This window comes from Anolis sagrei, chromosome 9, assembly GCF_037176765.1.
Source record: "Anolis sagrei isolate rAnoSag1 chromosome 9, rAnoSag1.mat, whole genome shotgun sequence".
Taxonomy (NCBI): Eukaryota; Metazoa; Chordata; class Lepidosauria; order Squamata; family Dactyloidae; genus Anolis; species Anolis sagrei.
Genome location: NC_090029.1, coordinates 20,107,804 through 20,131,781, shown reverse-complemented (window position 1 = coordinate 20,131,781; position 23,978 = coordinate 20,107,804). Strand labels below are relative to the sequence as shown.

The 23,978-nt window shown below is 41.6% G+C and overlaps 2 protein-coding genes across 3 annotated transcripts in view; both read right to left on the bottom strand.

Moving 5' to 3' along the window:
* Window positions 1–9,048: 9,048 nt before the first annotated feature.
* ARPP19 (cAMP regulated phosphoprotein 19) lies at window positions 9,049–17,518 on the bottom strand. The gene is made up of 3 exons (XM_060755561.2): window positions 17,259–17,518; window positions 11,552–11,674; window positions 9,049–9,715 (listed from the first exon to the last, which is right to left on the bottom strand). The coding sequence occupies exons 1-3, from the start codon at window positions 17,301–17,303 to the stop codon at window positions 9,545–9,547; spliced, it is 339 nt and encodes a 112-aa protein (XP_060611544.1). The 5' UTR covers window positions 17,304–17,518; the 3' UTR covers window positions 9,049–9,544.
* A 4,300-nt stretch (window positions 17,519–21,818) lies between these two features.
* ATOSA (atos homolog A) overlaps window positions 21,819–23,978 on the bottom strand; it is a 79,314-nt gene continuing 77,154 nt past the window's right edge. For both annotated transcript variants that reach the window (XM_060755563.2, XM_060755562.2), the window contains exon 12: window positions 21,819–22,829. In XM_060755563.2, coding sequence (XP_060611546.2) covers window positions 22,676–22,829 — 154 coding nt within the window. In that variant the 3' untranslated portion in view covers window positions 21,819–22,675. The remainder of the gene's footprint in view (window positions 22,830–23,978) is intronic.

Below are 23,978 nucleotides of genomic sequence, written 5' to 3'. Positions count from 1 at the left end.
AAAAACTCTTGCCTGTTTGAGGAAAGTGTGAATGTTACAATTGGCCACCTTGATTATTCATTTATTTACAATATTTATATGCCGCCCTTCTCACCCCGAAGGGGACTCAGAGCGGCTTACAAGATATATATATATATACATACAGTATATTATATTATTAGCATAGTACAATATCAGTATTAAATATTACTATATTGTACTACACCATTATATTGTAATATTATTAGTATTAGATCTATATATATAAATAAAAATGTAATGTTCGTTTGTGGGATTAATGTAACTCAAAACCCACTGGATGAATTGACACCAAATTTGGACATAAGACACCTCTCGGGCCAATGAGTGACCATCACTCATAAAAAACACTGAAAAACACAGCAGAAGGGACTTAAAAAGCCAAAAAAAACCCCACATTACAACGCATGCGCAAAACCACAAATATATTATACACAAACACACATACACACACATATGCATATATACACACAAAACACACAGAAAGGAGGAAAGAAGGAAGGAGAGAAGGAGGGAGTGAAGGAAGGAAAGAAAAGGTAGAGAAGGAAGGAGGGAGAGAAGAAGGAAAAGAAGGAAAGAAAGGGTAGAGAAGGAAAGTGAGAAAGAGGGCGAGATGAAGGGAAAGAAGGAGAGAAGGAAGAAAAAAGGGGTAGAGAAGGAGAGAAAGAGGGAAGGAGAGAAGGAAGGAATGAAAGAAGGAAAGAAACAAGGGTAGAGAAGGAGGGAAGGAGAGAAGGAAAGAAAGAAGGGTTGAGAAGGAGGGAAGGAGAGAAAGAGGGGGAGAAAGGAGAGAAGGAAAGAAAGAAAGGTAAAGGAAGGAAGGAGAGAAGGAGGGAGAGAAAGAGGGAAAGGAGGAGGTAAGGAGATAAAGAAGGAAAGAAAGGGTAGAGAAGGAAGGAGAGAAGAAGGGAGAGAAAGGGGGAGAAAGAAGAGAAGGAAAAAAAAGAAAGGTACAGAAAGAAGGAAGGAGAGAAGGAGGGAGAGAATGAAATAAAAAAGTGAAAGAGGGAAGGAAGGAGAGAAGGAATGAAAGAGAGAAAGAGGGAGGGAAGGAAGGAGACAAGGAAGGATGGAACCAAAGAGCAAAGGAAGCGAGAAAAGAAACAGGTAGAGAAGGAAGGAAGAAGAAGGGAAAGAAAAAGAGGGAAGGAAGGAAAGAGGGAGGGAAGGAAGGAGAAAAAGAAAGGAGGGAAAGTGGGAGGGAAGGTTGGCCACAGCAACATGTGGCGGGTACAGCTAGTGTAATATAAAATTATAATATCATAGAATTATATGTAATATAAATATATAATTATAATATATTATAATTAGCATTTAATGGCCTTGCAGCTCCAAAGCCTGGGGATCCTTTGTTGGGAGGTGTTAGCTGGCCCTGATTGAGTCTGGTCTGGAATTCCCCCTTTTTTTGAGTGATGCTCTTTGTTTACTGTTCTGATTTTAAAGTTTTTTAAATACTGATAGCCAGATTTTGTTCATTTTCATGGTTTCCTCCTTTCTGTTGAAATTGTCCACATGCTTGTGGATTTCAATGGCTTCTCTGTGTAGTCTGACATGGTGGTTGTGAGAGTGGTCCAGCATTTCTGTGTTCTCAAATAATCTGCTGTGTCCAGGTTGGTTCATCAGATGCTCTGCTATGGCTGACTCCTCAGGTTGAATTGGTCTGTAGTTCCTTGATTCGTGTTTGGGCAATGCTGCTGCGTTTGGTGGTCCCTATGTAGAGTTGTCCACAGCCGCGTGGTATACGGAAGACTACTGAAAATAAACAAAATCTGGCTACCAGTATTAAAGAACTCTGAAATCAGGACAGTAAATAACAACACTCAAAAACAGGGAAATTCCAGACAAGGAACAATCAGGGCAGTTAATCGCCTCCCAACAAAGGATTCCCCAAGGCAATATTTATTAATTTCTAATATTTGTACCCTGCCCTTCTCTACTCAGGGCGGCTTACAACCGGCAACAATTCGATGCCCCCCCATATACAACAGATAAAGCAACAGTTGCATAATAAGTAAAACATTAAAATTACATTTAAAACCATTTAAAATAGTGCAAATTGAATTAATTGGAATGTCAATCCGAGTTCTACAATCAACAATTTAATTCGAAGCCTGTCCATTGTCCATTTTCCATTGCACTGTCGTCATTTTTATTGTCGGCCTGCTATCCGAATGTCTGGTCCCATAGCTATGTCTTCAACTTTTTCCTGAAGGAAAGGAGAGGGAAGCCATTGACCTAATTTCGCTGAGGAGGGAGTTTCACAGGCGGGGGGCCACCGCTAAGAAGGCCCTGTCCCTCGTCCCCACCAAGCGCATTTGCGACGAGGGTGGGATCGAGAGCAGAGCCTCCCCAGAAGATTGTAAGTTTTGAGGTGGGACGTAGGGGGAGATACATTCGGACAAGTAAGCTGGGCCAGAACCTTGACAAGTAGGCAGCCAGACCTTGAAGCTGCAAGGCTATTGAATGCTAATCAAGCTGGTCAATTGCAACATTCATACCTGCCTCAAACGGACAGAAATTCTTATTCCCACCCTGGACATTCCAGATATATAAACATCACAACATCTGAGAATGCCTGCCACAGATGTAGGTGAAACGTCAGGAGAGAATGTTTCTGGAACATGGCCATAAAGCCCAAAAAACGCACAGCAACCCAACTTTCTCATTTGCACTAGGATGCAAGTCAAGGATGGCTGGAACATGTAATAAGGTGTGATTCAGCACTCACCTTTTGTCTCACGTGGCTCAAGCCACTTAGCAAATTAACAATGAAACCTTCCAAACGCAATCAGCTCAGTTAACCCAATATAGAAACCTGCTTGTATAGATGTATTTAAAAAGAGCATGCAGTGCAAATCTATCCAGAACATTTCCTACAGTATATATTGGGAAGGATAAGCAGCATCTAGTCAGTTGCAGTGACCGTTAAACTTGATTTAACCAAGCTTATGTGGAAATTTATATAAATAAAAATGTAATGTTCGTTTGTGGGATTAACAGAACTAAAAAACCATTGGACGAATTGACACCAAATTTGGACACAAGACACCTAACAACCCAATGTATGTCCTGCACTCAAAAAATGATTTTGTCATTTGGGAGTTGTAGTTGCTGGGATTTATAGTACTCCTACGATCAAAGAACATTCTGAACTCCCCCAATGATGGAATTGAACCAATCTTGGGACACAGAACTCCCATGATCAACAGAAAATACTAGAAGGGTTTGGTGGGCATTGACCTTGAGTTTGGGAGTTGTAGTTCACCTACATCCAGAGAGCACTTTGTACTCAAACAATGATGGATCTGGACCAAACTTGGCATGAATCCTCAATTTGCCCAAATGTGAGTACTGGTGGACTTTGGGGGAAATAGACCCTGACATTTGGCAGTTGTCGTTTCTGGGATTTATAGTTCACCTACAATCAAAGAGCATGCTGAACCCCACCGATGACAGAATTGGGGCAAATTTCCCACATAGAACCCCCATGACCAACAGAAAATACTTAAGGCCATCCAGTCCAACTCCCTTCACCAGGGCAAGAAAATGTAATCAAAGCCCTCCTGACAAAGAGCCATCCAGCCATAGAGATAGATAGAGATATATGATTCAAACACAGAGATAGATATAATATCATAGATGTAAAAGGGATATAGATATGATTCACACACAGAGAGATATAGTATCATAGATTTGAAAGGGACCCCTAAAGAAGGACAATTATGTGTTGCATGTTCCAGAGTAGGCAAACCAGACACTCTCCACACCAACCCTGACAAAGAAACAACAAGGAATAGTTTATCCACAAGCAGAAAGACATGACATATATTAGAAACCATTACTTTATTTTCCATATCATCAGACTGGGCCACAGCAACGTGTGGCAGGGGATGACTAGTTGTATCTATAAAATGAATGCTGGAATATATTGAGCTTTGTTACATGGGTGGCTCTGTATACTAGTAAAAAAGGAATAGTCACGACACAGCAGTGCTGTTCCTTCCCTGCAGCAAAATAGAATGACTCTGGGCTTCTTGCTGTCAGTTCTGAAACAGCTAAAGGTTTTCTATACAACTCCATTGCCCAGTTTGCTGCCTGAATTATATGTCATTAAGCTTACTTGCAAGTAGGATTCCCCAACATTTGGCTCATAGACCCCTGAGTGTTTGGATAGGACTCGGGCCCCATCTACACTGCCACATAATTGAGCTGTGGCACAGCTAGTTAGTAACCAGCTGCATTAATTCACTACTTACTGAGAGGTCATGAGTTCAAAGCCAGCCCAGGTTGGAGTAAGCTCCCGACCATTAAGTCTTGCTTGCTGTCAACCTATGCAGCCTGAAAGATAGTTGCATCTGTCAAGCAGTTAATTTAGGTACCGCTTTATGTGAGGGGGCTAATTTAACTAATTTACAATGCCATAAGACCTTCCAGCAGCGTGCACAATGAGGAAGAACTCCATCAAACAACCCGGTGTCACAAGTGGCGGCCTTCCAGGTGGCAGTGATTTGATGCCAAGACATATAAATATACTGGGAAGCCCTGGCCCTTGAGAGCGCCAGCTGGAGGTTAGCTAGGACCTGCAGTGCTGCAGAATTTGAAGAGGCACAAATGGAGGGTGAAAGAGAAACATGCCAAGAGGAAGGCGTGTCAAGCCAACCCCAACCGAGACCGCCTCCTACCTGGAAACCAATGCCCTCACTGTGGGGGAAGATGCAGGCCAAGAATAAGGTTCCACAGTCACCTACGAACCCACCCCCAGGACACCGAACTTGGAGGATCATCATCCTCGGACTACGAGGGATCGCCTAAGTAAGTATATAAACATAATCCAGTTTCTGAGTCAAATTATCTTTGAACTGGATTATATGGCAGTGTAGATACAGCCCCATGGGTCTGTAAAGCAGAAATACAAACCAATCCTTTACCATCATTTCCTTCTTGCACGCATCCCCAAGTGTTTCTTGAAATTATTCTGCATCGACATACACAAGACTTGTAATGTATTGTCGAAGGCTTTCATGACCGGAATCACTGGGTTGTTGTAGGTTTTTTCACTACCTCTGAGGATGCTTGCCATAGATGCAGATGAAATGTCATGAGAGAATGCCTGTAGAACATGGCCAAATAGCCCGAAAAAACCTACAACAACCCAAGACTTGTAATGTTTTGTGCAAAAATAGCTTCCAGGTCGCCATGTGTATTTTATTTATTTATTTACTTACTTACTTCGTTTATATACCGCTTTTCTCAGCCCTTGGGCGACTTTTCCTATGTTTTTCTCATTGAAGAAAAAACTGTCCCTGTGAAAAAATAATGTCCTGATTATTTTGAGGTCTATGAATACCAGAGTAGTGTGAGCCCCTGGTAGCAGAATGGGTTAAACCCTTGTACCAGCAAGACTGCTGATCTATGGTTCAAATCCAGAGAGTGGGGTGAGCTCCCGTCTGTCAGGTCCAGCTTCTCATGCGGGCACATGATAGAAGCCTTCCACAGGATGTTAAAACATCCGGGCATCCCTTGGGCAACGTCCTTGCAGACTGTCAATTCTCTCACACCAGAAGTGACTTGGGGTTTCTCAAGTCACTCCTAACATGGGGGAAAGAAAAGGTGAGCTGTGAAGAAATACTATTTTTCTTTGCAATGAGAACAAAACTGTGGAAATTACCAATCCTCACTGGCAAGTATGAGAGAGTCAAATATTAACTTCGGTGGAAACTACTGAATTTCAGGATAAATGCCCCCACTTTTATACCACTAGCACAAAAACAAGCCTTTTACAGAATTAGTAACTTTTAATACAACTGTTAGAAGAAATCAGCATTTATAAAATCAGTTACAGTAAGGAATGCTTCTATAGTTGGAAACACACAGGGAAGCAGCGCTCTCTTTTTAAAGAAGTGCAAAGCAAGTTGGTGGAAATGTATGACTTAACCAGAATGAATAAATTAAGTGCAGTTAGGGATAGGGACCGTAGTCAAAGACCAGACAAAATTCTACAGAGAAGTGAAAACTAATTAGTGTAATTTATTATGCATACTATACAGGGCAGGTGGTGATATGGACCAACTGAGATTTTCATCGTTTCAGCATCAGAAATGCATTAAGGAACGTATCAAACCAAACGGTTATTTTGCGACCTCTGCACGCCCTCTCCTCCTATGGCAATGAAGAATGAAGAAATGGGATGGGAATGAGGGGAAGAACACTTCGGAATCCGCTCATTACTTCACGAGTTACTATTGGACAGAGTCTGACGGCTACAACAGACCGGTCTTCGTTATAGACATCCTTAAGCACTACTAACCACCGCATAAAGGGAATCGATTGCTAAACTATAGTGCAGATAGATCTCTGAAAAAGGTCATTTATCAAATGGTAAAACTCATATTATACAATATGTACACAAGCTTTGAATTCCTCTAGTTGGAGTCAGCTGAAGGTTGGAAGTGAGCCATCCATTGGATCTTCCACAGTGGTTGTTGATCTCGCTCTTTGTGTCCATAAACAGCACAGTTCTTGAGGGTTATCCAGAGTCACGGAGTCAACCAAGATTAACGGGGTTGGTTCCCTGGTATGTTCTCATGGATCGCCAAGTGTGTTTTCTTTACATAGTCTTAACAGTTCAATTCACTGGTGGACATCAACAATTTGCACGGTCACAGTAATCATACAAAAGCAACCTAAAACTGGGGCAACGGAATGTCCAGATTTGCGTGGCTATTCATCCCTCCCGACATATCACACAAGGATCTGGTGTAACAGCAATCAGAAAATATGCCAAGCCACTCCTCTGTTACAAACTATTTGTCTTAAGTGACAAGTCGGTTCTCAAAAGGCTCTCAATCATGTAAAAATAAATTGAATGTTTTCTATGACAGCTGTTTATAAAGCCAATAATATGTCACCTTGTTTTTGTTTTCGCCATAAATATTCTGTGAATATTTTATGAATTCAGTATACGAGAGGGGAGAGTAAACCTAAATTAACTACCATTAGAATTGGCCTTTCTACATTTCAACCTAGAAAAAAAAGAGAACCGATATGCTACAGAAGCATGTTCCTCTACAACAGACCAGGGAATGGCATTATCTTACACAAACAGCCCTAAACCTATTACCCACACATTAAAATATATCCACTTTTGGTATATGATCAAGTTACACTTATTTGAAAGTCAAGAGAGGGATAAGTCAATGGGAGATTGAGCTCAGTGTCTTCGAAATCCAGATATTTAGATTTGTATTACTGGTTGGAGTTACCTAATATCAAGTGGGTTTGTTTTGCAGTAGTTCTCGACCTGTGGGTCCCCAGATGTTTTGGCCTTCAACTGGTAAACTGGCTTGGATTTCTGGGAGTCATGGGCCAAAACACCTGGGGATCCACAGCATGAGAACCACCGTGTTAAAGGGATTTTAAAGCGAACAGATTGCATCTAACAGTGACCTGGAAAAGTTAAACATACTAACCATGGAGAATGTTATCACACTAAAGAAAAAAAATCCACTTAAAATCCGGTTTCTGCCTCCTGCAGAATTCTTCTGTTTGTAGTTTATTGAGGCTATTAAAGTCTCCTCCCTGAACTACAAACCCCAGAATTCTGCAGGAGGCAGAAACTGGATTTTAAGTGGATTTTTTCTCTAGTGTGATGAGGTCCTTAATGTAACAAATGAACACCGCCCTTAGTGCTGCTATTCTTAAAAATCAAAATGGTTGACAGCATTATTCACTAAGAATAAAGATGGAAGAGAAACAACAATAAGAAATTCCTCTGAAACCCAAAACGTCTTGACTAGGCTTTGCATATGTGTGAAATATCCATCTGAACCCAGTATATAGTCCCTCCTGAAACATTTGTAGCATAAAGTGACAAAACACACTTCTATTTTCAAATGACAGAATTAGCATGATTACCATGGATAATGATGTCTACAAACATGTAACCACTATTACCTTCACTTCACATTCCAGAGAGCTTTTCTAGATTGGTTTGACCAATGACATAATGTTTTTTATGTTGAGAATAACAGCAAGGTTCACTCACATTTTCATATTTCAAACATCCTGAAATCCATACATGTTTTCACAAGTTATAAATGCCAAAATATGTCAGAAAGCAAATATAGTACGTCGCATTGAAACATGGTAGAGCAGTGGTCCTCAACCTGTAGGTCCCCAGGTATTTGGTCTACAACTCCAAGAAATCCCAGCCAGTTTACCAACTGTTAGGATCTCTGGCAGTTGAAGGCCAAAACATCTGGGGACCCACAGGTTGAGAACCACTGTGGTAGAGAGTGTGGTCTACAAGCTGCTTGTGATACACTTGACATTAAACGTAGTTCCTCTGACATGGAACTACTTTAGGTACACTAGGCTTAAGTGTTCTGCGGGACTTTTAACACAACATAATTTTTACGCTATATTCCATTTCCATGGCTTGACCATATCCCATTGACTTCTGGGATGTGTAGTTTGCTAAAGAACTACGGCTCTCCAGCAGAGTCCAAGTAACTCTCTCCTTAAATTGCAAATCCCACAGGATGAGGTCAAGGAAGTGAAAGTGGAATATAGTGGTATAACTGTATAGCGTAAAAGGACTTCGTGGTATACATTTTTAACCTATAGCATGGTATTTTAGGTGGTTTTGATAACCTTTTACTTTGAGGAGTTGAATCAAATGAATATTGTGTTCTCCAAAGGTACGGAATTATTTGTGCTTCCAGTTGGCACTTTTTTTAAAATGTAAAGTCAACAGAGAGTTGCAAAAATTGTGCAAAAGGGTCTTATTTACATAAAATGGCACAAAAGTGAATTCAGCCTACGCACATGCTCACCTCATCCACTTCAAAAACGGGTTCTACGCTACGGGACCAAAAGGGATACCAGCTTCAACAGGCAGTTGTCAATAAGCACGAGGTCTACAAGAAGTACGCCAAAAATGAGCAAATATTGCCCAAGTAAAAAAATCTATTGTTAAAGCTGAAGTAGGTTTAAGGCCATTCAAGTTCATGAGCAGATACACAAATTAAGTCAGAGCCCCATCTTCTTTAATACATGCTTTACCTTCTAGCAACTTGCAATCTAAAAACCTCTAGTTTACAAAACCAAAACACAGGGAGAAACACAACAGGAGGATCTATTCAGTACAAACCAAATACTCTGTTAAACAAAGAGAACGAAAGAAAGCAAGAACCAAGGGAAGCAGAAACGTGAAACAATTTCCAAACGTTCTGTGTCATTTGCTGGAACCAGCCCTATGCTAGCAGATATGCGATATATGTACATTTTTCAAGTAGATTACGTTGCTTCTAACAAATTGTGTCCTTTCTGTATCAGTGCATCGTTCTCAACTCATCTGAGGAATACATAAACGAATTTTCAAGAGGAGTCTCTTACAATAGCAGCACACGCTACCACTACCTGCAAAGCGGTCAGTCAATGACTTAGTGGAAACAAAAAAGGTGAGAAGTAACTATTAAGGAAAGAGTAAGGGAATGAGAAGATTCATGCAGTCCTGCCCGTTTAGTCAGCCAGCCAGCTTACTGGCCACAAGAGATGGTTTCCGCTGTGGAAGGTCCTGAGGGGTAGGAATGTGATCCCCTGTCACTTCAGTCTTATCAGGAGCGGCGGTAGGGAGCTGCTTGTTCTTCATCTTTGCTTTTGCCATATTGTAATCCCCAGAGTCAAAATACTTTTGCTGCAAAGGAAAAAGCCAAGGAAATGAGTGAAAGGCAATACTGAATACAATACTAAGGAATCACCTACTAAATTGATATTCATACGGGGATTCAGAAAACTAGAGCACATCACTGCACAGAACAGTCACTACTTATTTATTTACTACAGTTATATGCTGCTTTTCTCCCCCTAAGGGAACTCAAAGCGGTTTCCAACATTATAAAGGCAAAATTCAATGCCTAACACAGAGTTCCTCAAACTTTTTAAAGAGGCCCAGGTCACAGTCCCTCAAACTGTTGGGGGGCCAGATTATAAGTTGGGAAAAAAACATGAATGAATTCCTATGCACATATCTTATTTGTAGTGCAAAAACACTTAAAAACAATACAATAATTAAAATGAAGATCAATTTTAACAAATATAAGCTTATTAGTATTTCAGTGGGAAGTGTGGGCCTCCTTTTGCCTGATGAGATAGGATTGCTGTTGTTGTTGTGTGCTTTCAAGTCATTTCAGACTTAGGTTGACCCTGAGCGAGGGCCGGGTAAATGACCTTGGGCCGTAGTTTGAGAACCCCTGCAATAACATATAACTATAAATTAACCAAATTAAAACATAAACATAAAATAACATTTAGGCATAAAGCATAAAAAATTAAACATCGATAATATAATAACATTTATATTAAAGCCCACTGATAAACAACACAATTTAAAAACAGTAATTAAAATCACGTCATCAAATATCAAGTCCATAGTCATTCCATTGGCCCATTCACTATTCCTTATTATCTTATTGCACTACGCGCTTTGCGGGTTGTTTTTTTCTTTCTTCCTGAATGTCAGGAAGGAGGGAGTTCCATAGCCAAGGAGCCATCACTGAGAAGGCCCTTTCTCTCATCTCCACCAGTCGTACTTGCAAAGAAGGTAGAATCAAGAGCAGGGCCTGCCCAGAAGATCTTAATCTTTGAGGTAGATCACAGAAGGTGGTACGTTCTGACAGGTAAGCTGGGCCGGTCAAATTTATCCTGTCCAAATTGGTAAAATGCTGAGAAAGTTGACATTACTATTTATTGTCGAAGGCTATTGACATTACTATTATCAAACATCTGCGATTGATTACAGTGTATGAACAATGCAGGCAAGTACGAGAATAGAGAACAGCCTGAAATTAACTATTCTGAAACCTGGAAAACCTTAAGGAATGTGTTATAGGATTTGTAGGTACTAGGATGTATAGTTCACCTGTAATCTAAGAAGGTAAGATTCTGGATGCAGACATCTTCTCGGCTGAAAATTTTCTGCAAGAAGGATCATTCCTTGGATATATATACTCAAGCTACTAACAATTCTGACTACTATTGCTATGGCTAAATACTCTTGTAATGTAACCTGAAGATACATTAACAGCTCATCTGCTTTTCTTTTAATTTGTTTCTCCTTCAGACAGACAGTGGAATATTAATTCGTGTCATGCCAGGCAGTGTAAGATTCAAATATCTGTTCAGCTATAAAGCTCATGGAAACACAGCGCCGGTTAATATTTATTTGGAACTAGAACAACATTAAGCACGTTTTTTCAGAAAGGGCAACAAGCTGAAGGAAATGACTACCACTCAGAAAACATGCCAGATTAAACCAGTTCAAGAGAGATAATGTTAAAGAACACAAGATTTTTAAAGTGTCAAATTTAATGATAGTATTGAGGAAATATCAACTATGAATTCCAAATTCATGATTACCAATTCAATCATTGTACAGCAGGTTTTAAAGCAAGTTTTGCTTTAAATAACCAGACAGATTAAAAGGCTCTCCTTTCTCAGACAGCTTAACACAGTGTTGGCTAGTCTTACTCACTCCTTTTTGGAGCCGCTTCCTCAAGAAATCTGAGCCACCGGGCTTTTGTCCCAGATGAGGGTATCTGGCTTTCAACTTTGCTTCTTCAGCCTTCTCAGGACTAATCACTTTGTCTTCCATTTCCTGAATACATAAAGAATTAATATTTATACCGTTTCACTAATCCTTCTTAAGATGCTTTGCTTATTCAACTAAAGTCAAACCAAGTTAAATAACAATAAATAATAATAATAATACTTTATTTGTACCCCCCTACCATCTCCCCAAGGGACTCGGAGCGACTTACATGAGGCCAAGCCCACAGTACATCAATAAATAAAAGCAATAACAAAACAATCAAAGCAATACAATTAATATGAATCACATAACAAAAAATAAACAATAAATCAACAGTAACACACAAGCATTTAAAACCAATGGCCGGGCCAAATGTAATAGAATAAAATTAAAAATAATGCTGGACATGGACAAGGTAGACTATAACTAGGGTAGAATTTTCAAGAAGAGATGAAGGAATGCAATCAATCTCAAATCAATGGTAAAGTGCATTTTGAGGGTATATTGCTGAGGGTTTTCCTTATTCTGGGAAAACACACTGGAACAACCACGTTTTCAGGCTCCTCCTAAAGACTGCCAGAGTTGGGGCATGTCTGATGTCCTTAGAAAGTGAGTTCCAGAGTTGAGGGGCCACCACTGAGAAGGCCTTCTCCCTCTTTCCCACCTAACGCGCCTGCGAAGGAGGTGGGAGCACGAGAAGGGCCTCTCCAGATTATCGAAGAGATTGTGTGGGTTCGTACACAGAAATGTGGTCACGCAGGTAGGCGGGCTTCTTATAGAAATGGCTTATTATAGAAATTTGAACTACCATCTCTACCAACTCTCTATCATTCACACGTTTAAATACTAAAGCATTCGATTAGTAAACTCAACTGAGATTGCCTAGCAACTACTTCCACAAGACTATGAGCTTCATCTAGGAGTAAGGCAATTCTGAGTTAACAAGAGGATATGCAGTTTGAAAATGGCAAATTAAACATTTTGGCTTTTCTCACAGGACCCTTGGTCCCATTCTGACTGAAAGCTATCACAATTCTGACTGATAAGCCATTTGATTTTACAAAAGCCTCCCTCCACATCTAAGATACTCCACAGACAACACACATTTTCCCATATTTCCTTCATCTTAAAAAAAAGAACTTCAGTGGGTGATGAAACATGAAAAGTTATAAACTTTTGTTAATTTGTTGTTTTAATTATCTAAATGATAATAATAACATATTTTAGTGTTGTTTTTAACAACCTTTAGTGACTGATTACAACCCAAACTGCTTTAGAACACACCTTTCATGTCAGAAATGAAATCCCAGTTAAATTAATGGCAACAGAGTAAAACTAAGGCTATGCTAATAATATAATATAGTGTATATAAGGTAAAGGTTTCCCCTGACATTAAGTCTAGTCGTGTCCGACTCTGGGGGTGGTGCTCATCTCCATTTCTAAGCCGAAAAGCCGGCATTGTCCTTAGACACCTCCAAGGACATGCGGCCAGCATGATGGCATGGAGAGCTGTTACCTTCCCGCCAAGGTGCTACCTATTGATCTACTCACATTTGCATGTTTTCAAACTGCTAGGGTGGGAGAAGCTGGGCCTAACAGCGGGGGCTCACTCCGCACCTCACATTCGAACCATGAACCTTTTGGTCAGCAAGTTCAGCAGCTCAGCAATTTAACCCACTACACCACCAGGGGCCCTATACTCTATAAACATTTATAATATTATAACATGATCCAGTAAAATACTTAGTCTCCTTTTTTGAATAGTTCTATGGTTTGTACTGTATTTTATACTTTTTTGCTAAGTATATGTCAAAAAAGGCTTATTGGATTGGACAATATAATACTAATAACAATACAACATAATAATATATAATAATATAGTGATATAGTAATACTATTAAATATAATTACTACACTGTTTTAGTGTATACTAGCTGTCCCCTGCCACGTGTTGCTGTGGACTGGTTTGTGTATATGTGTTTTGTGTGTTTATATATGTGTATATGTGTGTGCATGGTTTTGCACATGCGTTGTAATGCATTGGGGGGGTTGCCTTTTTAAGCCCCCTCTGCTGTGTTTTTCAGTGTTTTTATGAGTGATGACCATTTGTTGGCATGATAGGTATATTGCGTCGAAATTTGGTGTCAATTCATCCCATGGTTTTTGAGTTATGTTACTCCCACAAACAAACATTACATTTTTATTTATATAGACTAGCTGTCCCCTGCCACGCATTGCTGTGACCTAGTCTGTATATGTGTGTGTGTATGTATGTATATGTGTGTGTGTGTATGTATGTGTATATATGTGGTTTTAATGTGTTTTTTATTTTTTGTCTTTTTAAGTCTCTTCTGCTGAGGTTTTCAGTCTTTTTATGAGTGATGGTCACTTATTGGCCTGATAATATTGTGTCCAAATTTGGTATCAATTCATCCAGTGGTTTTTGAATTATTTTAATCCCACAAACAAACATTACATTGGGTTGTTGTAGGTTTTTTTCGGGCTATATGGCCATGTTCTAGAGGTATTCTCTCCTGATGTTTCGCCTGCATCTATGGCAAGCATTCTCAGAGGTTGTGCTTGCCATAGATGCAGGCGAAACGTCAGGAGAGAATGCCTCTAGAACATGGCCATATAGCCCGATAAAACCTACAACAACCCAGTATTTATTTATTTATTGTGTCAGGAGCAACCAGACAGTTGTATTACATTTTTAACAAAACAAACAAACAAACAAAAACACAAAGTTTGCAAGCTTGGTAGTTGGTTAAATGTCCTTTGACCATTATCTGGCCACTTGGAGTGCCTCTGGTGTTGCCGCAAGGAGGTCCTCCATTGTGCATGTGGCAGGGCTCAGGTTGCATTGCAGCAGGTGGTCAGTGGTTTGGTCTTCTCTACACTCGTATGTCGTGGATTCCACTTTGTGGCCCCATTTCTTAAGGTTGGCTCTGCATCTCGTGGTGCCAGAGTGCAGTCTGTTCAGCGCCTTCCAAGTTGCCCAGTCTTCTGTGTGCCCAGGGGGGAGTCTCTCATTTGGTATCAGCCATTGGTTGAGGTTCTGGGTTTGAGCCTGCCACTTTTGGACTCTCGCTTGCTGGGGTGTTCCAGCAAGTGTCTCTGTAGATCTTAGAAAACTGACTGATTTAAGTTGTTGACTGTTTGGCTGATACCCAAACAAGGGATGAGCTGGAGATGTCTCTGCCTTGGTCCTTTCACTATTGGTTGTTACTTCCCGGCGGATGTCAGGTGGTGCGATACCGGCTAGACAGTGTAGTTTCTCCAGTGGTGTAGGGCGCAGACACCCTGTGATAATGCAACATGTCTCATTAAGAGCAACATCCACTGTTTTAGCGTAGTGAGATGTGTTCCACACTGGGCATGCATACTCAGCAGCAGAGTAGCATAGCGCAAGGGCAGATGTCTTCACTGTGTCTGGTTGTGATCCCCAGGTTGTACCAGTCAGCTTCCATATGATATTATTTCTTGTGTCCACTTTTGCTTGATATTCAGGCAGTGCTTCTTGTAGGTCAGAGCACGGTCCAGGGTGACTTCCAGGTATTTGGGTGCGCTGCAATGCTCCAGTGGGATTCCTTCCCAGATCATCCTCAGAGCTTGGAATGCTTGTCTGTTCTTGAGATGAAAGGTGCATGCCTGTGTTTTAGATGGATTAGGGATCATCTGGTTTTCCCTGGAATAGGCCGTAAGAGCACCTGGAGCTTCGGAGAGCTTCTGTTCGACCATCTCAAAGCTCCCTGCTTGAGCGGTGATGGCACGATCATCAGCATAGATGAAACTCTCTGTCCCTTCTGGCAGTGGCTGGTCATTTGTGTAAATGTTGAACATGGATGGATCAAGCACGCTCCCCTGAGGCAGGCCGTTCTTCTGTTTCCGCCCTCAGTGATTCCGGCCATGAAAGCCTTCAATAATACATTGAACATTACACTTTTATATAAGTGTATATATGTGGTTTTACCCATGAGCTGTAATGTGGTTTTTTTTGGTTTTTTTGTCTTTTTAAGTCTCTTCTGCTGTGTTTTTCAGTGTTTTATGAGTGATGGTCAGTTGTTGGCCTGGTAGGTATATTGTGTCCAAATTTGGTCTCAGTTTGTCCAAATTTGGTCTCAGTGTGTGTATGTATGTATATATGTGTGTGTATATATTTGTGCATATGTGTGTTTGTGTATATATGTGGCTTTGCGCATGGGTTGTAATGTGTGTGTGTGGTTTTTTTTTTGTCTTTTTAAGTCTCTTCTGCTGTGTTTTTCAGTCTTTTATGAGTGATGGTCAGTTGTTGGCCTGGTAGGTATATTGTGTCCAAATTTGGTCTCAGTGTGTGTATATATGTGTATGTATATATTTGTGCATATGTGTGTTTGTGTATATATGTGGCTTTGCGCATGGGTTGTAATGTGTGGTTTTTTTTATATTTTTTGTCTTTTTAAGTCTCTTCTGCTGTGTTTTTCAGTGTTTTATGAGTGATGGGTCAGTTGTTGGCCTGATAGGTGCCTTGTGTCCAAATTTGGTGTCAATTCCCCCAGTGGTTTTTGAATTATGTTAATCCCACGAACGAGTATTACATTTTTATTTATATTTATTTATTTCTCAGTTCTTGTGGGTTTTTTCGGGCTATATGGCCATGTTCTAGAGGCATTTCTCCTGACGTTTCGCCTGTACCTATGGCAAGCATCCTCAGAGGTGTTGAAATTGTCCACATGTTTGTGGATTTCAATGGCTTCTCTGTGTAGTCTGACATGGTGGTTGTGAGAGTGGTCCAGCATTTTTGTGTCCTCAAATAAAATGCTGTGTCCAGGTTGGTTCATCAGGTGCTCTGCTATGGCTGATTTCTCTGGTTGGAGTAGTCTGCAGTGCCTTTCATGTTCCTGGATTCTTGTTTGGGCAAGGCTGCGTTTGGTGGTCCAGTTTTTTTGGGGCGCTGCGATTTTTCCCCAGTTTCCAGCAGACCTCACCTCTGAGGATGCTTGCCATAGATGCAGGCGAAACGTCAGGAGGAATGCCTCTAGAACATGGCCATATAGCCCGAAAAAACCCACAAGAACGGAGTGATTCCAGCCACGAAAGCCTTCGACAATTTATTTATTTATTTACTTACTTTATTTGTATACCGCTCTTCTCAGCCCTTAGGCGATTCAGAGCGGTTTACAACAATTTAGGTATACACAATACAAAACCATTAAGCATTTAAAAGCAATAGCATCACAAACCATTAAACATCAATATATAGATTTATTTACTGTTTTGTATCCCACCTTTCTCAGCTCACAGGCCACTCGAGGCGGTTTGCAGGGGAAAAATTCAATGCCCACAATACCATAAATACAATTAAAAACATTAACATATATTAAAAACCCAGGCCTGGGCCAACTTGGGCCCTCCAGGGGTTTTGGACTCCAACTCCCACCATTCCTAACAGCCTCAGGCCCTTTCCTTTTCACCCTCAGCCGCTTAAGCGGCTGAGGGTGAAAAGGAAAGGGCCTGAGGCTGTTAGGAATGGTGGGAGTTGGAGTCCAAAACCCCTGGAGGGCCCAAGTTGGCCGAGGCCTAGTCTAGACCCTGTTGGAAAGGAAAGCCTTCCTCCTCAGCCCACCTGGGCCGGCCTGGCCTTCTCCTCCAGGCCAGGCCTCCGCCTCACCTTCTGCTCCTCGGCCGAAGTGGGCTCCGAGCTCTCCGCCGACATGGCTGCCTGCCCACCAACCGCGGCCTGCTCGCTTCCCCTTCCTCCGCCAGCGACGCCCCCGAAGCGAGGAAGGCCCTCAGCCGGCAAAGCGCAGCCGCCTCAACCGCGCACAAGATGGCCGCCCGCTTGTCGACGGCGAGCCGAGAGGTCCAAACTTCTTCTTTCTCGCCTTCCAGGCGTCTCTCTCTCTCTCTCTCTCTCAACCCGAGAGCAAATGAATGAGGCCGCCCGCGAAAGAGGCGGGGTTTGGCGGAGCTCTCGCGAGACCTCGGCTTTCACGCGTCATCTTCCCAGCCTCTTTCGCCCATGGCATGCTGGGAAGGGTAGTCTTGTGGGGATTGTGAAGGGGAGGGCTTCCGCTTCTGAGGTCGAGCCCAATCTGGGGCCTTGAGGCCTTTGGGTGTTTGGAACTAAAACTCCCACAATGCCTAACAGCTAAAGTCATTCTTGAAAATTGGGAGTGTTTTGAGCTCGTTTGCTGGGTCTTAAGAGGCAGCCATATAGAGGTGTGTATATACACACAAACACACACACACCAGGCATGAACAAACTTCAGCCATATATGTTTGTGTGCGTGTGTATACATACACACACACACACCAGGCATGTGTGTATATGTATATATATGTGTGTATGTATGTATGTATGTATATACACACACCAGGCATGGGCAAACTTCAGCCATATATGTTTGTGTGCGTGTGTATACATACGCACACACACACCAGGCATGTGTTTATATGTATATATATGTGTGTATGTATGTATGTATATACACACACCAGGCATGGGCAAACTTCAGCCATATATGTTTGTGTGCGTGTGTATACATACACACACACACACACCAGGCATGTGTGTATATGTATATATATGTGTGTATGTATGTATATGTGTGTGTATGTATATATATATATATATATATATATATACATACATACATACTGTATACACACACACATATGGCTGAAGTTTGCCCGTGTGTGTGTGTTTTATATATATATATATATATATATATATATATACACACTGTATACACCCCACATACACATCATTCTTCTGGAGACATAAAGCAAGGTATAAGAAGGGCTTTCATGAAAGATTTCCCCGGACCCACTTCTATTTATCATAGGATGTTGAAACTGCACATGTGTAATGATATAAGTCTCTAGAGGTGATGTGCCAATTTACAGCTCAGAACTGAGAACGGCCTTGATTGTACAGGTGCTGAAGTGGTGTGAGGTTTGAGACTGGACCCAGTGGAAGACAGAGCAGTCCTCAAGTTCCGTTACTTGAAAGGCCACACACCAATGATGAAAGAGGTTTATGGTGATGATTCCCCCTTGCGCTATGCTACTCTGCTGCTGAGTAGGCATGCCCAGTGCCCAGGGTGGAGCACATCTCAACACACTAAAACAGTGGATGTGGCTCTTAATGAGACATGCCGCATTATCACAGGGTGTCTGTGCCCTACACCACTGGAGAAATTACACTGTTTAGCTGGTATCGCACCACCTGACATCCGCCGGGAAGTGGCAGCCAATAGTGAAAGGACCAAGGCAGAGACATCTCCAGCTCATCCCCTGTTTGGGTATCAGCTAGCACGTCAACAACTTAAATCCAAACATAGTTTTCTAAGATCTACAGAGACACTCGCTGGAACACCTCAGCAAGTGAGAGTCCAAAAGTGGCAGGTTCAAACCCAGAACCTCAACCAATGGCTGATACCAAATGAGAGACTCCCCCCTGGGCACACAGAGGACTGGGCGACTTGGAAGGCGCTGAACAGACTGCGCTCTGGCACCACAAGATGCAGAACCAAACTTAAGAAATGGGGCCACAAAGTGGAATCCTCGACATGCGAATGGGGAGAGGAGCAAACCACAGACCACCTGCTGCAATGCAACCTGAGCCCAGCCACATGCACAATGGAGGACCTTCTTGCAGCAACACCAGAAGCACTCCAAGTGGCCAGATACTGGTCAAAGGACATTTAATCAACTACCAAACTCACACATTTTGTATTTTCTCTGTTTGCTTTGTTCTGTTAGAAATGTAATATAATTGACTGGCTGCCCTGACACGAGAAATAAATAAATGATGAGTCAAGAACACGCATTGTCCATTCAAATGTGGTTGGACTTTGGTGCAAGCAGCTCCAATTCCAGGGCGACCCCTCTCTGCTCTTGATGAACACACCATCCAGCAAGTGGAGGTTGCCATTTTGGAAAATTGCCGCTTATCCATTTGCCACCTAGCCCAAAATGTCAAGATGATTGTGGGGTCCGTGGAAAAAAATCACCCAAGACCATCTTCAGATGCATAAGATATCTTCTCACTGGGTCCCCCGGCTGCTCACACCTTTCCAGAAGCAGGAACTAGTCCAATGCTCTCAGCCTCTCTTGACGATGATGTACCATGGAAACCAGGAGGACTTTTGTCAACAGAGTGATCATACAGGAGGAAAGCTGGGTCCATCACTCAGATCCCGAGACTAAAGTCCAGTCAATGCACTGGAGGCATCCTGACTCACCACCTCCAAAGAAGGCACGTGCCCAACTCTCGGCAGGCAAGGTCATGCTCACAGTCTTTTGGGACCAACACGGAGTAATGTTGGTAGATTTCCTAGCAAAGGGCACCAGGATCACTGGAGCATATGATGCTCCACTGCTGCGGAAATTGTGGGAGGCCATCAAAACCAAGAGACAATGTGGCATGCTCACCAAAGGTGTCCTTTGCCTTCTGCAAGGCAATGCACTCACCCGTTGCCCAAATGGACGCATACCACTCTGGCTTTGAAATTCTACCACATCTCCCTGATTCACCCAACCTTGCACCATCGGACTTCCACCTCTTTCCAACCATGAAGTTATTTTAGAATAGCAAGCATTTCTCAGGTGACGAGACTCTGATTTCCAAAGTCACAACGTGGCCTTTGGAGCAACCTTTGGAGCAAGGTGTTTACAATTGCTTAAAAAGATGGGAGAAGTGTGTGTCCCTAAGTGGCACCGATCGAGAGAAGGACTCAGAACTGGACCAAGTTTTACTGCTCAAAGTGGCTTTTGAAGAGCTGCTCTAGGTTAAGGACACACCATGTCTTTTGAAAGTTTAGGCTCAAAGAAGTCACTGTAAGAATGTACTGTCGTGTCAAAGCTGTCCATGGTTAAGTTTTTTGCAATTCGTATCTCTGTGTGTAAGTGCCTTCCAACACGCCTGTTGATTTATGGCAACCCCATGGATTTAATAGGGATTTTAAAGGAGGGCATATTACTCATTACAGAGTGCAATAGAAGAGGAAGCTTTCTACTGCCACCTCATGGCCCAGTATGAGCAAAACACCATTAAGAGCACAAGGACTATCTATTCCAGGGGTCACCAAACTAAGGCCCACAGGCCAGATGAAGCCCTCCGTGGTCCTTGACCCGGGCTCTGACCTAAACTTTAGACTGAGGGTCAGCCTAAGTCTGAACTGACTTGAAGGCACACAACAACAACAATAATCCTAATTAATTTGACTCTCTCATCAACCAAAAGCAGGCCAAACACTTCCCATTGAACACTGGTAAGTTTATGTTGGTTAAAATTGTTCTTCCTTTAAAGTCAGTGGTTCCCAACCATTTTGATGAGGGACCACTCTCTAACATTAGTACCAAAAAGATTATGAATCAGTTTTCAGTCAACTTTAGATTCAGTTTAGTTGTTAGGGGTTAGGGTTGGGGTGTTGTCTCACTCGGGTTGTGGCTAAATTTGGCAGCAATTCGTCCAGTGGTTTTTGAGTTACGTTAATCCCACAAACATTTTTATTTATATAAATAAAAGTCAAAATACATACAGATGTATTTGCCAAGATGGCTCCCACATCTAGAGAGTACTGTGAATTCCACCAACGATGGATCTACATCAGACGTGGCACATAGACCCACCAGGGCCACATTTTAACAACTGGAGGGATTTGGTAGCGGAATTTACCCTGGATGATGCGAACTGTAGGTCGCCTCACATCCAGAGAGCACTGTGAATGCCACCATTAATGGATCTGAACCATCGTACCCATTATTTGTTTGTCTGCCATTATGTTTAGTTTTTATGTTTTGTGTATATTGTGTATATTGTTGTATATGCTTTGATGTTTTATATTTACTCTTATGTTGTTTATTTGATTGTAATTTGTATTGTTATAGTGTAATTTTTGTTCAGGCCTGGCCCCATGTAAGCCGCACCAAATCCCCTTTGGGGAGATGGTGGCGGGGTACAAATAAAGTTTATTATTATTATTATTATTATGGCCAACTTAACATACTGTGATGAGGTTTCGAGGGCAATGATGGGAGTTGTAGTTCGGCCACATCCAAAGACTCATATGTATCTTACATCTGGAGATTGATACGTGTTTCGAATAGGTCCACCATTCATAAAATCCAAACAATTACTACTTCTAATATTTATCTTTCGGTATTTAACTCGGGCATCTCCAGATACTTAAGGTAGTCTCCAAATAAAACCAGAATTCCAACATTGCTGTTTTCACATATATTTAAGATATAAATACTACTTTGTTTTCACAGTACATCCTTTTTAAAAAAAGAAAACACAGTCTGAGAAAGTCAGGAATGGGACAGTGATGTTTTTTGTAAAGTTATGGTACGGACCATTAGGACAAAGTGAAATGCTTTGAGGAGGGTTTTTTTAAAGGGGTGCAAATTATGAGTTGGATCAATGAGTTGAATGAGAAGTCAAATATCTCTGCAGTATGGGTGTCTGTGTTACCATGGGAAGGAAATGAGTAATATGAAGGGGAATAATTACACAACCCCCCTCCTCTTAACATGCTTTGCATAGTATGGTGATGCAATGGATGCCGATCAGAATCCCTTCCTAATTTTAAAGCAGCGTTAAGTATCTTAAAAACACGTCACACAGCAAAGTAAAGACTTTCGGTATATATTTCAGATTTCAATATTAATGTCAAAAATACGTAGTATGATTTTACATAGGATTTGTGCTACATTAGAACAGTCAAGACAAATATCACTTAAGTAAAATAAACATTAAATATTAAATAACCAGAAAAATAAAATAAGGTGTAAACACTAAACTAATCTGGGAATCTGCTATTGCAACACATCCAATGAAGTGGTTTAAAACCAGTATAAAAAAAAGATTAGGACTAAGTACGTTCCAGTCTACTTGGAATACACGAAGCTCATTCCAGAAGCGTGTTGAAGAACTGGTCCAAGAGTCCAGAAGAGCCTTGACTCCCCATGTGACCATCACCCCACTTTCTTTGCTAGTTAGCTTGTACCCAGTATGCTTTATTATCCCAATTGTTTGCCTTAGATAGTTGAACAAAGAGTTTTCATGGTTGCCTCTTGCTAGCATCGGGGTGAAAACTGGGGGTTTGTTGGCGATTCCGTGTAAGATTTGAGTTCGTATGCAGCGCCGCTGTCGACTTCCATGGATTTCCGAGAAAACAGGAGCCTTACGTCTCTGTAGAGGTAGATCTTTCCAGACTTTGAACTCTGGAACCTGGAGAGGAGAGTAATACATGCTAGTATTTGTTGGGGGGGGGGGGGGGGGGTAATTTTCAAAATGAAAAAAGCATTTTAAAATGTAAAGCAGCAACAACAGCATTAGCAGCAGTTCAGCAGATCAGAAGATTCTCGTGTCAGCAGTAGAGTGACTGAGCTTCAGCAATTACAGGAGCAAAGTCAAGCTTTTTAAAAAGCTTTATAAATGATGTTATTCAAAGAACTATTTAACCACATAGGAAAGTAAACACAAGGCCTCACGGCAGACATCTCGTCTCTCTCCATGCTCACAGGAGAAGAACAAAATTAATAACTCAAGAACTTGCCGCGTGCTCAGGTGTGTCCCTGACATATATCAGTTTAACAAGAAAGGTGATAGGAGGAGGAGGAAAATGGGGGAATGGCTTTTCGCTGCCAACTAATTTATCTAAGACCTATGAAAGTCTTAAGGCAACAGATTACAGGAGCTGTTTTCATAGACCTGTCAGCAGCTTGTGACACTGTAAATCATCACCTTCTCCTGAGAAAAACGTATAATATCACAAAGAACTACCACCTCACCTGGTTCATAGGAAATCTGCTACAAAATAGTAGTTTTTTTATGAGTTTCAGAGCCAGAGAAGCAGGTGGCAAAAATAGAAGAGCGGCCTGCCTCAGGGGAGTGTGATTGCTCCATCAATGGTTAATATTTATACAAATCATCAGCCACTTCCAGAAGGGACAGAGTGTTTCATCTATACTGATGATTGTGCCATCACCACCCAAGCAAGGAGCTTTGAAATGGTTGAACAGAAGCTCTGCAAAGCTTTAGGAGCTCTTGCTGCCTATTACAGGGAAAACCAGCTGATTCTTAAACCATCTAAAACACAAACTTCAGCTTTATTCTAACCATCGATTGATTCCTCTTTTAATAAATAAAAGAAATTGTGTCATTTCTTTTCCCTAATCCCTAATCTATCCAAAACACAGATGTGTGCTTTTCATCTTAAGAACAGACAAGCATCTCAAGTGTGAGGATTATCTATGTTTTATCTATGCTGACGATCATGCTATCACCGCTCAAGCAAGGAGCTTTGAAATGGTTGAACAGAAGCTCTGCAAGGCTTTAGGAGCTCTTGCTGTCTATTCCAGGGAAAACCAGCTGATC

Excerpts from the sequence above, each read along its gene's own strand:
- ARPP19 (XM_060755561.2), bottom strand. The coding sequence starts at position 17,303 with ATGTCGGCGGAGAGCTCGGAGCCCACTTCGGCCGAGGAGCAGAAG. Across the intron at positions 11,675-17,258 it reads CTTCGGCCGAGGAGCAGAAG|GAAATGGAAGACAAAGTGAT; the intron begins GTGAGGCGGAGG and ends TTATGTATTCAG. Across the intron at positions 9,716-11,551 it reads GGAAGCGGCTCCAAAAAGGA|CAAAAGTATTTTGACTCTGG; the intron begins GTGAGTAAGACT and ends TTTCCTTTGCAG.